Genomic DNA, 17,533 nt, shown 5'->3' with positions numbered 1-17,533 from the left:
TAAGAGACAGGGGAAGGGAAGGCAAGGGAAGGGAAGGGAAGGGAAGGGGAAGGGAAGGTCTCCTCAATGTCTTCCATGTGGCAAGACATGATGCTACTTGCGGCTGAAATCTATGTGCCAGGTGGCCCGTCAGTTGTTCAAGTTCATTTAATCTGTCTTCCACATTATAAACCCTTGGACTTTTCTGTGATGTAGTTTTCCTAACTACCTTTCTTACTCCTGGTAAACAGCTGGATGGCAACCCTGTGTTAATCTTCAGGTGATCTTCACAAGCATATACAGACATTCCCTCTCTTTATCTTCTGACATCTCATGCCTCATCATGTATTGATGCAGTCAAATGGACAGCTTCAGAAAACACAAGACTCTCTGTATCTATCCTATGACAATTTAGCAAAATCCCATGCCTACAGAGGCTGTTGCTAACAAAAGAGCTCTGTATATGCCTACAACATGATCTCTGCTCAAGGGCACCTATGTTCTTATTCATTTTGTTTGCCCTGGTTTGATAGGGAAAAAAAAAAAAAAAAAAAAAAAAAAAAAAAAGAGTCATTAAATCTAGTGGGAAAATTGCATTGCAAGATCAACAGTAAATCTTGACAGGGCAATGACTGAGTGGTCAATTCTGATCACACAGCAAAGCGGTTGTGTACATATTTGAAGAAATAGAAACTGAAATAATGCCAATACTAATATGCAACCCCTGACCTCTGCTGGCATCAGGACTTCAGTTGCAGAGGAACTGGATTGCTCAGCATACAAGCCCCTTGTGTTGCTTCTCCAGGCCTAAGGGCACCCCCCCAACCCCATCATTTAAGAAGAGGGACAAACAACCAAAGATCTCTCAGAGGCCATTGCACACAGGTACTTACTTCTCACAGTTGTACAGGTCACAGCAATAGCATGTGTTACTCTTTACTTTCAGCTGGCACTTGCTGTTTAAGGTATAACATGTGACCTGCCAAAAAAGAAAAGACTGACTTTTATTCTCAGCATTTCATTGCAATATGTGAATCATCCTACTGACCCCAAAGAAGCAGCTACTGTAGCATCAGGTTTTATTTACTATTGTGCAGAAAGATCCTGAGATTTCCAAATCCATGACTGCAGTGCAGAAGGACATCCCTGAGTCATTTGGGGCATTTACACTAATGGAGCCCAGGCCCACAGCACCAACCTGCAGCTGGGGCCGCCGGAGTTTTCAAGCATTTTGCTGCACTGCATGGTGCTACTGTGCTGAGACCCAGAGTCTAGAGCTGTGAGATGTAGATCCCTACAGCTGTGACACAGACACCATGGATCTTGAGAGGCACCCCACAGCAAGTGGATAAGAATACTACTCCATTACAGTGGGGAAGTGGGCAAAGAAGCCAATTTATCTGAACAGCTTCCAATAAATGGGAGATCTTTCCTTTCAGTAATGCCCTCCTGAAGAAAGAAATAATTAGGAACAACAAGAAGAACAATCTCCAAACCCACAGACAAAACCACTCAGAAAAGATCCAAGCACTCCAGCAAATAAGTACCATTTACTGCAGGCTCTTGAATAGAAAACTGAAGAGGTTTATTTATGTAAGCAGGAATTGTAGGGATGGACAGATGTTAGAACTATAAAGATAGGCACACATAAGCCACTCTCCATCCAGACAAGAAATCATTTTAACAACTCAGGTGGGGTAAGCATTAATCACTTCTATTTGGCTCTACAGACCAATGGAAATATTTCATATGTAAGGCTTTTTTTTCCTGAGATTTTTAGCTTAATGACTTTGAAATCCTGGAGAACTCTCAGGTTTGAAAAGCTAGCAGGTCAGAAAATACATTCTTTCTATATTTTTTGTTTTGCTATAAAAAAAAAATACTGTAACCACTGAGAAGTATTTTGTTTTCAAAATGCAAATAAAATACATTATTGAATGGAAAATTCCTCATGATGAAAAAGTAGAAGGAGCATGCTTAGGAATACATGCCTGCTTTTGAAAAGCTTCCATCAGACAATTCTGCTTAGCCATGAATGTATTAGTTTGTGGGATAGTCTCCACAGGAGATGTTAAACCAGGTATTTCTCAGCTCCTAGTTCTGGATTTGTGCAGCCTTTTTAGTGTGAAAACTGTCACTGTTGATGGGTCTGTACAACTCATTTGTTTGTTCCCAGCAAAAGGGAAAGACTTAAATATACACAGAACCAGAGAAAGTTCATCTTGTAGCTGGTCTCACACTTGTCACACTTGTCCTTAGCAGGATTTGCTTGAGCAGTGGAAGTTCAGTGACAAAGCTAAAGTTAAAAGGGAGTTAAAATGAAGCCTTGGGATTGCTTTGCTGCCCAGGAGAATGCTGTACCTATGGTTAGTGTCTCATATAAATCAGCTCTTCTAACCCAAAATGGAAATTAGATTACAAAAACATGGTCTCAGTCGATGTTGCAATCTGGAAATGGAGCTCACAGCTTGATACAGACACATCCCACTTGTCACAAGAGTATCCCATACTGAGATAGGACCTCATTTCATCAGTCTTGTTCTGTTGTGTCTAAACTCACTGGAATTTCATGGAGGGGCCCTGTTGACCTGAAGTCACATTCAGCTGCAGCTGTCCTCAGCCTGGGCTGCGATTTACTGCAGAGTGCACTACTGTCAACAGCTGCGTTGGCTTAATCAAGATCCAGCTCAGAAGTGACCAAAACATCACACCTGGATACTTCCCAAAGGAGTTTGAAAACTAATCCTGGAGCGGAGTGTGACAGTGCATCTGCTACCACAGCCCTTTTGTTGGGATGCCATTTGCACTGACTGGAACTTAAGACTTTGGTTTTGACCCCCTGTATGCAGTCAAAACAGCTAGGACCTACATAGTTAAAATACCCTTTTCCTATTACACATGCTAAAGACCAGAGAGCTAAAGAGGTGGTTTGTTCTGATGCTTGGCTTTGGGGATCACCTCTGAAATAGGAAATAAAAGTATTTTTCACCTCTTCAAGCATCAATAATACCAGTTTACTCCTTATTACTTTAGAAGGCTAGAAGTACAAAAGAGGGAGACGCAAAATCTTGAACATGTTTTTAGCTGCTTCTAGGCTACAAGACTTATTACATTATTGGCCAAGAGAGTTACTGTAGTTGTCTATTTTTATCACTGCATTTTTAAAACACGCAAAGAGCAAGACACTCCTTTCTAAGAGAACAGTGAATAAATGAAAATAAACAAATTACTGTGTGGTGTGAGCAAAGGTGGTGGAAACAGGCCATTTGTGGCTATTCTGCATGTCAAGATCTATTATTTCATTCCAGTGACCAGACATTTAGCTTTTTCATGTTCTGGCTGCTTGTGCTTGTCTAGATGAGATGTTCTCACCTCTTGGTAATTGCAAGAAAATAAAATTCTTTCTGCTTTGAGCAAAGAGAAAAACTGAAACAGGCAAACTACATGAGCTGGAGACCACTCACAGGCTAGAGATGGCAATCAAAAGGAAACTCGCACTCAGTAAGTAAATAATCTGCCTTCCTATTTAGGTGTTCACCTGGCATGCAGAGCATGTCCCCTGCTCACTAGCTGGCTAACTCTGGAAAAGCAAAAGCCAAGTTCAGATGCCACAGATCATTAACTCTGAATTAGCACATGCTGACTTTAGATCAGTGGACAACCAGACAAGAATGTTATTCCAAACTAACTACACTTTTAAAACATAGAGGGGTTTTGCCAGAATGGAGCAAGGAGCTGTGGGTGGCCCAACTTTAGACTTTCCCAGAATCTGCAGAGTTGGGGAAACCTGTCTGGCCAGAAGCCTGAGGCTGGGGTCACCTGCAGGGTCTTGTGGTCAGTGTGATGCCAGCTACACGCTTATTACAGGAATCAGAAGCATTTCTCAGGTCATGTCTGTGTCTGAGTGTGCATGCACACTTTAGAACAGGATGGAGTAAAACTTACAGGAAAGGGTGTTTTCACAGATCATATGTTTGTCTGGGCAGGTCTTTATGCAAGGAGGTCAATGAAATATTTTTGCCATACATTTTCTGGAATCAACAATGGAGTGCCCTAGCAGCAAGATTTAAGATGCATTAACTGCTTAACCTGGCAATACACTTTGCTAAACTGTCTAGAATTGTTAATAGTAACATTCTCCATACACCTTTTCTTAACCATGGGAGGAATGGTGATGAAGGACATCTGGCTTCTTGTAAGTTATACCACTGTTTAGCTGTTCTCAACCCTGCTCTCCTTGATTTTCTTCTCACTCCCACAAATTTACCACAATAATAAAATGAAAAATAGGAAAAGAAACTAAATCTGAACTTCTCAGGAGGCTAGCCATCTGGGTATGGGCACTTTTCCGACCATGTTAATGTCATTGAAATAATAAAAAAGCTGCATTCAAACCACTGACATTCTTGGCGTGTGCTGGATAAATACAGAGAAGATTTGAAGTCTTCTGGGCAATGCAAATGGATTCATTTAGATATTTCCTATGTCACTTGAAGTCTACAAAAACCTCTTTAGAGAAGGAGGCCAATGTGACAAATACATTCCAGACAGCTATTATACAGCATGGATGGTCTAGGAATCATTCCAGACCCAGAGTAATGTACTGGATAGAGACACTGATGATGACTCAAAACCTCACTAGTTGTAATGATTTGCAATCACCAGAGGCTGCGAGGAGTCACTTGTGCAAGAAAAATCAGTTGGGTTTCTATCAACCCATCACCTACATGCAGAGACACGCTCTCAAACACCTGCCTCCCTCCTCCCCAGCCCCTCAAAGCACAGGAGAAATGAACATACGATGAGGTGAGTTTGTTTACCTCTGTCTGGTAGGCATCATACAGGAATCCTATTCCACTTGAATAAAACTGGCACCTTTTGTTATACAAAGGTCGGGGTTCCTGCAAAAAGAAAAAACAGCCAAAAAAGTACTCAGTCTGGAGGAAGCATGAAGGCACCACGTCCCACATCCCCATGCCAGATGCTTACAGCAATGTGGAGCTGAAGCCAATGCAGACACTTGGGTAAGTGGCTCACACACCCCTGTTTTGGCTTTCTTTCTAGAATGGTTCTCCTCAGGGTTACATTTTCCTTTCTCACTCCACCACTAAACTATGAGTGTCATTTAATTTTCTCTGTACCAGTTGCCTCTTCTAAGAAGACATCACCCCTGGCATTTAATCACTTTCTTGCTTGATGTCAAATAACAGTTTCTATGAGAATGGTCCAGTCACTCTTTTTCGTGGTACAGTTTCTTACCTAGCACAAAGAATTACTTTGCTATTTGTCTTCAAGATACGGGATTTTCTTTTTAAAATATTTCAACAATGTCCATTGTGAAAACAAAGTAAAATAGCTAATACTTTAAGCATTCCACTTACTACCCACACTTCAAACCCCAAAAGCAAATCAAAGCATAATGAAGAAATGAAGGCATAAAGGGAAAGTAATTGGCACTGTTTGGTTTTGCCTTAGTTTCTGTTTATGTTTATTGCAAAAGATGCATTCACTGCTTATATTTTGCTTGTAACAGTTCCCACAAATTTAAACTGATATAAAAGAAGAACACAATGAAAAATCTTTGGCCAGATGGAAGATGTGTGTTTCTGAACTTGGCAAATGGCCACTTTGAAGCCTAGAGGGTACAGTTTCAGTTTCAGGACCAGACCACATTTGCCTAGGGAGAATTTGATGACTGAAGAAAAATCATCTGTGATCAGATGTCTATCCCAAAGCAAAGCGTGGGAATGACTTATGTTGGCAAAAGAAAAGTATTTTTCATCTTTCTGTCACTTATCTAGTCCTGATCTGTGCCTTCAAAAGCATTGAAGTGGTCCCCAACTGTGGGGGGTCAGTCAGGCCACTTCCAAGAGAGAAGATGGAAACCAACTACCCGTCATCTCCTTTTTCCATGCTAACTTACAAGCAAAGGACAACTTAAGTTGTTAGCAGAAATCTGTGTTGATTAACTTTCACTGCATTTTAAAGCTTTATGACCCATCCAGGAATAAACCAGAAACTGCAGAAAGATCTGTACTACTTAGATCACTTCTGAGTTTCTTATGCCTGTTGGATAATGAAGTGTGAACTCTATAAATCTGCTGACCCAAAATACATAATCAGTTAAAGTGCAGAGCTAAGCAGGAATGCAGTCAATGAGTTTAGCTCATGCATCAGCTTGTTTGCTTTTCTGATTACTCTGGCAAACCCAAGGAAGTTTGGACACCAACTCCCAAGGGTTAGGAAAAGGTTAGCTTCCTGCATCCAAAAATATTTATTTATATTACACAAGTGTAAGAAAAAATGCTTCAGTAACTCTTTTTCTCTAGGGGAAAAGCAAATACCACACAAACAGCATGCCATGTCATGAACATTCTTCTATAGGCCTGGGAAAGCATTAGCCTTCCATTCCAGGGACTGATCTGGTTGGGAGGACTAACAGGACTGTAGTTTCTCTACTAGCACAGAAAGCATAGTATCAGCCAAAGGCTGTGCTGCCCTTCTTCCGTAGAGTAAACCATAGAGTAAACCATGACCAAGATGGGTAACATTGTGGTAGGTGTCTGCTATTAGACTGCCTGGTCCTGAAAAAGTAGATGAGGCTTCTTTAGACAACAGGAACAAGCCTTGCACTCACAGGCCCTGGTGCTCACACAGTACTTTAACTACTTTATTACTTCAAAGTAGTAAAGAACTTTACCCCAGTATTTAAGGCAGGCGCAATGTGCTGGAGGGACAACACAGCAGGGCACAAGTAATCCAGGAAGGTTCTGGAGTGCATTAATAACCACTTCCTAACATGAGTGATCAAGGAGCTGACAAGAAGAGGAGCTCTGCTGGACCACATACTTAAAAAGAAGGAAGGATTGATCATGGATGTGAAGGTCAGGGGCAGTCTTGCCTCTAATAATGAGATGGTGGGGTACAGACTCTAAAGAGAAGGGAGCAGGGAGAGAAGCAGGATCCCAACAGGAAAGAAAACTTTTGCCTAGTCAGTGATTTGCTTGGAAGAATCCCATGGGATACAGTCCTGCAGAGCAGTGAGGTCCAGGAGAGATGGTTGATATTCAGGGATCATCTCCTTCAAACTTAAGAACAGTTCATCCCAACTAGCAGGAACTCAAGCAAAGGCAGCAGGAGGCCTCTGTGGATGAACAAGGAGCTCCTGATATAACTCAGACATAAAAAGGAAGTGTACAACAATTGCAGTCAGGAGCAAGTCTCCAGGGAGGAAAGTAGAGAAATCATATGAGCATGCAGGGATGAGATTAGGAAGACCAAAGCTCACCTGCAATTCAATCCAGCAAGGGTTGCTAAAGGTAACACAAAGGGCTTCTATGGGTGTATTAGCACCAAAAGAGAGATTAGAAAAAATATGGGCACACTACTGAATGAGGCAGGTGATCTGGTGACAAAAAACATGGTAAAGGCCAAGGTGCCTTCTTTGTCGTGGTCTTCAATGGAGACCAATGGGAAAATCTGGGTCAAGAAATACTTAGCCTTGCTGAAGGAGGATCAAGTTGGGGAATGTTTAAACAGACCGGAGATATACAAGTCCATAGGACCTGATGGAATGTACCCATAAGTACAGAGGAGGCTCAGTGATGCCAATGCAAAGCCACTCTCAGTTATCTTTGGAAGGTCATGGTGTTCAGGGAAGATTTTGAGGACTTGAAAGCAAATGTCACTCCCCTCTTCAGGAATGTCAAAAAAGAGGATCCAGAGAACTACATGCTGGTGGGAAGGTAATGGAGCAAATAATCTTGGAAACCATTTCTGAACATATCAAGGACAGGAAGGTGATGGGCAGTAGTCAACATGAATTTACAAAGGGGTAAATGGTCATGTCTGATGAACCTGTTAGCCTTCTACAAGCATGTGACTGGCTTGGTGGATGAGTGGAGCTTCTCACTTATCTGCTTCTGGATGTTGTTTATCTTCACTTCAGCAAGGCCTTTGGCAGTCTCTCATAATATTCTTGCAGACAAGTTGATGAAGTACAGGATAAATAAATGGACAGTGAGGTGAACTGAAAGCTGACAGAACTGCTGGCATCATGGTGTGATCAGTGACATGAAGTCCAGCTGAAGACCACTCAATAGTGGTCTACCCCAGAGGTCAATACTAGGGACAGTATCATCTAACATCTTAATTACTGCACTGGATGATGGGTAGAGTGCACTGTCCACAAGCTTATAGATTGTATAAAACCAGGAGCAGTGGCTAAAACACCAGAGGACTGTGTTATCATTCAGAGGGACCTGGGCTGGAGAAATGGCCCACAGGAATTTCAAGAAGTTCAGCACATGGGGAGGAATAATCCCATGGCCCACAAAAGGCTGGGGATTGACCAGCTGGAAAGAAGCTTTACAGAGAAGGACCTGGGGGTCCTGGTGGGCAGCAGGTTAAACATGAGCCAGCAGCTGTGACAAAAAAGCCAGCACTATCCCTGTCTGCATTAGGAACTGCATCACCAGCAGGTCCGGGGGAGGTGATCCTTCCTCTCTACTCAGCACTGGTGAGACATAGCTGGAGTGCTGGGTCCAGCGCTGGGCTCCCCAGTAGGAGAGACATGGACATACTAGAGTGAGTGTAGAAAAGGACCATGAAAATAATTAGTGCTGACTGGAGCATCTGTCATAAGAGAAGCAGCTGAGACTGGGACTGTTCAGCCCAGACAAGAGAAGGCTCAGGTGTACCTTATTAATGTCTATCACTACCTGATAGTGGAACTAAAGAAGATGGAGCCAGACTTTCTCAGCGGTGCCCAGGAAAAGGACATAGGCAATAGGCACAAACTAAAATACAGGAAATTCCATTCAAACATAAGAAGAAATTTTTTTAATCTATGAATGATTTAACACTGGAACAGGTTTCCCAGAGTGGTTGTGGAGTCTTCATCCTTGGAGATACCTGAAGCCCAACTGGACACAGTTATGAGCAACCTGCTCTAGTTGACACTGCTCTGAGCACAGGGGGTTGGATTAGGACAACCTCCAGAGGTGTCACCCAGCCTCAGCAACAATGTGATTTTGTGAAGAGGGTCAGAGCCTACCTCAGAATATGAACACACTAACAAGTTCTCTCAAATTATCATAGGTTGTGAATTTAGCAAATATACCTTAGCACCTGGAGACAGATGCTCTCTGACTTTACCTTCTGGGTATGTGTACCCTTACTACAGGCTGCTGATGAGTGATGCTGCCACATCCCACTTCGAGGCTGTGTCTGGCCCTGCATGCTAAAATTCTCCCCTCAGACACCTCTGTATCTTGTTAAAGGCAGCGAGAGAGCTGTCTCATCTGCTTCCATCAAGCACAGGAAGACCCTCACCTTGTCCCCGATCTCTTGGCTCACACAGCTTTCCTACGCTTTACACCTCCTCCCTCTTACAAAAAAAAAAAAAAAAGTCCTTTTATTGGTTTGGTCTTTGAGGGAGAAGACAAACATGCTTTTCATCCAAGTGTGCTTGTGACTGGAAGCAGCACTGTTCCCTGAGGAGAGAGGTGATTGATTAATCCATACCAGCTATTATCACTTCATATTGCTGTGCAGCAAAAAGGTCAGAGCTGTGACATGGAAGACACCACTGTGAATATAGTTAATACATTTGCATGCACGTGTATATTTTCCTTCATGCACCTAATTTTGAAAAGGAAGCCTGCTGCACCGGTAAAGCCAGATTTCTGCATTCAGTCTGTTCTTCTAAATGCATTTCTATGTGCAATCAGTCTGGCAAATCCAAATCAAAATAAATGAGTAATGACTGAGTGTATAAAAATAACAAGGATTAGATAACTTTGACTTTGTCCAGACACCCACAGAACACCTACAGCATGCAGCTTTTAAATAGAGGTACACTGAGGATGCTGAATGGTTGCACTGATAAAAGCTTCCATTTGAATTAGATTTTTATGCCACAGAGATGCTGTGGCCTGTCTGTCTACTAAGGCTTTTATAAGAATAAAGCACCACACAGACATTAAAAAGTGTTTAAAAATTATCCAACAATATGTCACACTGCATTAGCACCCGCTGGATTTTATAGGCCTCTCTAATAACAAAGGCAAATGAGATATACTTCAAAGCTATATAAGTATTCCTGACAGACTGCTCATAAAATACTTTATATTTTCATATTGCTCACTGCAGACTGTGTATGAATATAGGATACCTACCAGTTCTTGATTCTACTTGTTTCTACTACTTATAGAAATACTGGTAGAGACAGAGCTACTTTTACATACTATATATGCAAGTATATATATATATATATTTTTAATCTATTAACAGTTGCTTTAAAGTATATAGCATATATATATATATATATATATATGTAATATAGTATATATTCTGTTCAACTGATTTGATAACCTTTGATACCAGGAACTTTCTCAATCACTGTAATTGGAACAGAGCTATGCAATACCTGTCACTAATGTGTAATACTAATATATTAATATATAATAAATAACACATTCCCCTTCTCTGCTTCTTTGAGTAACTCTCTTTAACTGAAAGTGGGCAAGTGGGAAAGATCTGTTGGTTACAGCTCTGCTGATACATGCAGAGGACAAACACCGGTACGCTGGCAAAAAGAGGAAGAATTTTGTATAAAAAGGTAGTTGCATGCTTGGGTTTATTTACTGATGTAAAGGAAAAATTGATGGGTTTTATTCAACCTTTCTGAGCACTGGTAAAGATGATTTCTTAGCTCATTATGTATGAGTGTGTTTGTGTATAATAGGCAGATACAGTCAGATGGCCATCAGTCTAAGTTTAGAAAATTTTCTGAAATGTAAAAAAAAATTCTCAACACCTAGTAATTCCCTTTCATTTCAGGCAAATCAGAGCTTCTCAGCCTTGAACCCTACAGAGCAAACTGTAGCTCTCACTGTTCTTGCACAGTTTTTACTTCAGTATTTTTTCTGCATGTGTATTAGAACCTGGGAGTGAACAGACGGCTAAGAGGGAAGGCTTTATGCCAAGGAAGAGAAGGTTTGGTCCAAATATAGAGGATTTTGGTTTAGTTGGTTGCTTTCTTTTAAGAGCATAAAATAAAAAAACCACTTTCTCTTTGATGGTGGGAGCATTGCAATACATTATTTGTGTAAGGAAAGTATTCTTTGAACAGCATCTTTGGTGGATTTGATACAATGTCTGTGGGGAGGAGATTGTATGGCTCTTAACTGAGGTATGGAAAGTAGATTTTTCTATTCCAGTATTTGTTTCCTTGGAGAACACATATATTTTGGATAACATAGGGAAAATTCCATCTCCTTTATGTGCAAGTCCATTTTATGAAAGCTGAGATATAGCATAAACTGCATTGACTGAAATTTATGCCATACTTTACAGACACAAAACATGGCTAATAATTTCTTGAAATAATTATATAGTGAGGGCTATTTTTTTCCAATTACAGTATTTATTTAGTCTTAGCTTCCATGGCTGCATTGATAGAAGTGTGGACTAATCAGTGCCAGGGAATGTTCCCAGGCCTGAAACCAGATCATCTAGCCCATTAAATTGTTAGAACTGTGCCTGTGATGGCTTTGGCCTGGGCAAACTATCACCCTTCCAAAATAATTTCTGGGCATGGTTTGGAAATTAGCATGGGCCAAGAACCATTCCCAGTAAGTAATTTGGACATTGTCATGCTGCCTGTGACTCTAAGAGACTTTAAGAGTAAGGACGTGGACTTCACCATGCCAGTTGGCCTGGGGACCACTGAACGGTGCTGGGCTTATGTAAAAGATGACTACAGATAAAACTAAGGAGTCCAAAACCAGACTAATGTTTTTAGTGGCTCATTAACTTGAAGTTTCTAATTTTCTGTTTTCTTCCTACACCATTTTTGTAGGTCCTTTTCATCTACAGCATAGCTAGCAATGAATAGGAGAGAGAGCTGCCAAGATTTTTCAAGTTTAATCCTAAAAGCAAACCGAAACATAACCCTTCAGTGCCAGCTTAGCCTTGTGCCAACAGCTGGGTGTTCTGGAGATTATCACTCCCTTTGAGATCAGGCTCTCTGCTAACTTTCTGAAAGCAGGCATGCAAATATGAACAAACAGATGTTATTAGCAAGTAGCTTTGATGCTTTTCTGGAGGGCTAGATGGAGCATAGGTATCTGTGTCTGCCTCACACTGATTATCTGAGAGCACATGGGGAGCATACAGACCTGAGAGCTTTCAGACCACAGAAGCAGCTCATGAAAGAAGGTGCCAGCATATTAGGAGTCTGGGAAAGCAGGCAGGCTGGATCACTGTTTGGGGACCTGAGCTAAAGCTGATTGACCCTGTACAAATAATGAGAGGAAATGCTAAAGATCTTTTGTCATTTCTGTCTTTCTCTCACTAAGAGCTGTTTCTCAGTCTTTTTCAACAACATTCTCAATGAGATGGTTGTCACTTGAGGAAGGCCACTGCTAGGAAATCCCAGGGATTCATAGGAGTGATCAATACAAACATCTTTATGCTTTCACTCATAAACAAACAAACAAACAAAAAGTGCATTTTTAAAATGTTATGAACAGCTTCCATACTGGCTGTGACAAGATGGGTATTAAGGAACATCTGAGTTTAAGGTACAGGTCAGTATCCTCAATACTGTGGTAAGGGGGTATCAGCTTTAAGAAACAAAACTCCTCATACTTCTGTTTCCTACCCAGCCTTGCAACTCCCACATAAAGCACATGATTATACCTTCTGGAATCAGAAAAAAAAGTGGGGGTTTTTGACAATTGTTTTGGACTTTTACTGGCTGGCAGCTAAACATGCAATTCAGTTTTCAGTTTGCAATTTCTGGAGCAGAAGGGGCTTTCAGTAAAATATTTATCTTGCATAATTTCACTATTTTAAGAAAAGAGTAGAAATAATACCCCCCCCTGAACTCTCCAATCCCAGATTTCCAAATATTGAACCCACATCACCTGATGGAAAAGAAAATAAACTAATTACAGTAACCATTTTAAACTACCCAGTTTCTTATAGATGTGTATCTTCCATTGTGCTTGATAAAGAATCTTTAACCTCCTGGTAGACCAACAGAATGTCTTACCCATGATTCATGAGATGTAAATTTTTGTACACATAGTTTACATATAGTTATTAAAAACACTACTCCTCATATGCCTCATTGAAATGTACTACTGTAAGTAATGGCATTATTTTTATAACCTTTGCATTTCAGAGAGCAGCTGGGAAGAGAGGGGTCACTGCTCAACTGCAGGAGACTCAGCATGTGCTCCCACAGGAAAAGGTGCCTTCTTGGACAGACCAGTGCTCTGGAGCTGCCTACCACCACTGCAGGGTTCAGCAGGCTCCTCTTCTCTCCCTTCAGCGTCAGGGACTGCTCTTATGGGAGTGCTGGGCATCAGCTCCTGGCCTTTGCTGCACCAGGTTGAGTGGATGTGCTGCTACAAGGGGCTGGTACTTGAACCAGCCACTGCATCTCCATCTCTCTCATTTACTGAGAAACTCAAAATGCATAATAAAATGGCTGCAAGCATTTGGCTGACAGCAATCTGGAGTGCTGTGGTTGCTACAGAACCCAAGGTTTTAAAAAACTATGACCCTGAAAGGAAGTCCAGATGCTAGAAAATTAAGTCCTGAACACTATGGAGAGATGCCTGAAAGACAGGAATTGTAAAATAAATCTGAATTTTATTCAAAATTAGGGAAGTTGGGAAAGTACAGTTATGGAAAGACAATGAACTGTACTGGTGTATTTGACAGAGTTAAGTTTACTGTTGGACTTGATCTTAAAGGTCTTTTCCAACACAAGTGATTCTATAATAATTCCTACCTGCTTCACATTTTGACCACACACCAAGAGTGTTTTCTAGAGGTATTAACAGCTTTTGTCTCATTGCCAACAAGCTCATCATCAGCCTTTGAATCCAAATGTCAAGTTTAGTTTTACCTCTTCAAGTGGGCCTCCCAAGTCTTTCTGTTTCTGCATTTCAGCAGTTTTCCTCCCCTGTAACACTAGTGTTTATTTCCTACTTTTTCCTTCTGTGTTTTGTCCTCTTGAGAGCATCACCTTGACTGACAACACAGAAAGTCCTGGGCTGTCAGGGAATGCACCGTGCATGCTGGCTGGGATTTAGAAGAGAAGTGCTAAAAAAAAAAGAGCAAGCCATTTCTGGACTCCCACAGTCCTACGTCTGTGCAGCAGCCCTGAGGTTTGAGGCATTGAGTCCATGCAGCCATGGACTGCAATGGACTGGACCATCAGGAACAGTGTTTTCAATTTTTTTGCCATTTTTTCAAAATTCAGCTGATAATTACTGAACTATATTAAGAAATTGTAAGCCATGGAATTATGGTTTCACATGTTCTTTTGACCTAAGCTGCTAGTGTGTATTGATTCTGTTTCTACATGTATTGCCTCTGCCTTAAAAGTCAAGGGTTCCCAAATGCACAGCTGAACCCTTCAAAGTGATGTAGAGTAAGACAAAGAGATGGGATGCTTCTGACCGCTCCATACTCCACCTGTAACTACAACATATTAGTGACCCCCTGGTGCAAATAATACATTCCCAGTTTTGTTTAAATACCTAGGAGGCAGTATTTGTTCACATGCTTTGGGTGAGGCCATGCCATAAGAGCAATGCTGAGAGTTCCACTCTAGACTGCAGTCAGCATTACCCTTTCTCACGCTTCTCCATCCACCCTGCATGAATTTAACTTGGGATCTAATCTTCTTCCAGAGGTGCTGGGCTCCAGACTAGGGACCCTGCCTGTCCTGTCTGCTAAGCTGAAATAACCCAACTCCAGTGCTGAAAACAGGAAAAGCAGCTGGTGTGGCTTAAACATTTCTATACTTCCCCAAATCAGATTTACTTCACACTGTGCTTCCCAGGGGCTCTTTTTAGGATTTCTATTCCATTTGAAAGACTAGATCCTACAGAATCCTCTTCTCTTAATGCTTGGGAGAAGTAGATATTAATTTCAGTTATTTCAAACCAACAAGTACTCAGAGTACCTGTATACTGTTGTGGCTGAAAAACACACATACATGGATCTGTCTCACTTTGTATTTCATCGTTGATTTTTCTTCTATTTAAAATATTTTGTTGTGGTAGCCTCAGTCCCACTCTCCTTTATTTGTGGGAGATTTCTGGGCTGGTAGTACTGCTACTATCAAATGATAAGCCTCCAGAAGCTGGAGCTGCCCCATTGCTAGATGATGTGCACAGACAGACCTATTCTTGCTGTAGACAGACAGATCTGTTCTCAGATTGATCTAGTTCTTTTGGGAGAGGCTAAATCCTCTTCAAATAGTTTTATTTTTCTTTCAGTGACTTCTGGCCACACTGGCATGAAGGTGGGAGGAGAGGCCCATCAGCATACAGTGCAGTGTGACAAATAGAAGAAATGGGAACTGACTCCCCTGCACATCCCCATGGAGGTTCGGCAGCCCCAGTGTCTTTAGCCAATGCAGGTATAGGTGGTGGCAGGAAGAAAAGAGATTTGTTCAGAGCTGCTGAGTAACACTGTGCCTGCCTGCTCTGGGGCTGCTGTGCTGCAGAACAGTATGTCATCAGAGACAGTTGCTCTGGCTGTACTGGGGAGCTGGGGCCATACAAGACTCCAGCGAGGAAGCCCACTCCTGCCTTAATACCCCAGACCTCTGGCAAATCCAAGCCTGGCACTGGAATATGACTGCTTTTCTTCAGTCAAGTTTTGCTAGCCAATGTCTCTCAGGATGAGGCTGTAGACATTCCCATGATACCTGCAACAGATATTTTGTGTAGTTAAAAACTTAGATTTACCATCAGCTTTTACACAAGTTTCTAATGATGCAATTAGCTGATATTATTCAAGGCTGTAATTTTAGTTATTGCTTGATGCAGTTAGATATTTAATTGCTTATTATAGTTGATTACTTACATTGATTACATTACCTTGATTATAGGGTTTGTTATATGAACTGATTGCTCTGTCTTGATTATAATGATGTTGTGCCATGTGAGTAATTAACTTTCCCACAAGAATGCAAGAACTGTTTATTCTGTTTCTGGTAATGTAACTCAAATACATGAAATACAAGCCATCTCCTCCCTTCTACCTTAATACTATTAGAATATGTAAGAAATATATGTCTCTAAGTATACTACTGCAAGAAACGTAATTTTGCAAGACACTAACCTTTACACATACGAAATACTGAATATCCTGCTGAAATGTAGGGGGTTTACATTTCTAATGCTCTTTTGGATTTATTTTACATTAAAGAGAGGGAAAAGAGGCTGCATTAAATGTATCTAGTTGAGCAATATACATGTACTGTATATCTACATATACAGATAAAATGCTGGAGACTTTAGTTTTCAGAGCATGGCACACCACTGACAGGGACCTTTAAATAGCCCCATTATAATCTAAGTAATGTAATAACAACTTTATGTATGAATTTTTTCTGTTAGGTATTGAGCAGAAAACACCCAGAAAGTAGATGTTTATGCCTAACAATTTGTCATCAAAGCTCCCTGTCACCCCAGTAAAGGGAAGACCACCCTGTGACACACACCACAGCACACTAGAGGCCAGGCTGACAGGGCTCACCCAAATGGAAGGGACTGCAGGACTAGGGCCCAAAATATGAAAGTAAAAAGTCCATGAGAAAGCCCCAGGAGGAATGGAAAGACATGAGTTACAAAATCAAGATGGTCTAAACAATTAGTGAAATGATTCATGCATACCCTGACTGCTCAGGTACAATTAGCTTTTCCCCATCTCCACTGGCTTGTCACTTTGAAGCTTACATGCATTTCAGATCAGAGATGTTCAAATACATGGTGTTTAGTGCTCCAGAGGCAAGAAAGCCACTGGATATAGGAGCGTGGAGAGAACTGCACTGAGGCATATACACAAGGAAATTCTAGGCAGGTTCAGTAAAAAAAAAATTAACTATCAAACGTGGAATTTCTCACCCAAGACTATAACATATATTACAACTGTGAACTTTCATAATCTAGCAACATTGGCACAACATATATTTTAATAAGCTCTTAATAGAGACATAAATAATCATCAATCAAAACTTTACTGAATACCTGGGAACATACTTTTCATGGACATTATTTGTAACTGAATAACCATTCACCTGCAGCAACAAATTCCTGTTACATGATATTATTATTCATACTAATCATCATTTCTTCTTAAAGATGAAACATTTAAAACCTCTGTTTTTTTGAAACCTTTCGCTAGGACAAAATGCAACATACTTAAATGCCCTAAAATTTTACTTTAGTAGAATTTAAGGACTTTTACATGCTTTGCTGGTTTAGATCCATGTGAATAAACAGCACCTTTTCCGTTCTTTTTACTCCACTAGTTTCTGCACAGGGCAACTCAAAGCACTGTTTTTCCCTTGACAAATGATGCAAAAAAATGCCAAGTATTTTTGCTGTAGTCTGAACTCTGCAGGTGGTTACTCCCTTTCCCCTCTATGTATCTCTTTCGCAGCTTTGAATTTTTTTCACAGAACAGAAACATCTGCTGATTAGAAACAGTTCTGAGAATAGGAAACAATGAAGGAAAA

The 17,533-nt window shown here is 40.9% G+C and overlaps 1 protein-coding gene across 1 annotated transcript in view; it reads right to left on the bottom strand.

Moving 5' to 3' along the window:
- TMEM255B (transmembrane protein 255B) overlaps nucleotides 1–17,533 on the bottom strand; it is a 67,897-nt gene that overhangs the window by 13,251 nt on the left and 37,113 nt on the right. Inside the window, exons 4-5 of the mRNA XM_026849136.1 lie at nucleotides 4,800–4,880; nucleotides 873–958 (exon numbers count right to left, since the gene is read on the bottom strand). Coding sequence (XP_026704937.1) covers nucleotides 873–958; nucleotides 4,800–4,880 — 167 coding nt within the window. The remainder of the gene's footprint in view (nucleotides 1–872; nucleotides 959–4,799; nucleotides 4,881–17,533) is intronic.

This window comes from Athene cunicularia (genome assembly GCF_003259725.1).
Source record: "Athene cunicularia isolate RWA chromosome 1 unlocalized genomic scaffold, athCun1 chr1_part1, whole genome shotgun sequence".
Classification (NCBI taxonomy): domain Eukaryota; kingdom Metazoa; phylum Chordata; class Aves; order Strigiformes; family Strigidae; genus Athene; species Athene cunicularia.
The sequence above is the reverse complement of the archived record's forward strand: the minus strand, read 5'-3'. Positions and strand labels throughout refer to the sequence as shown.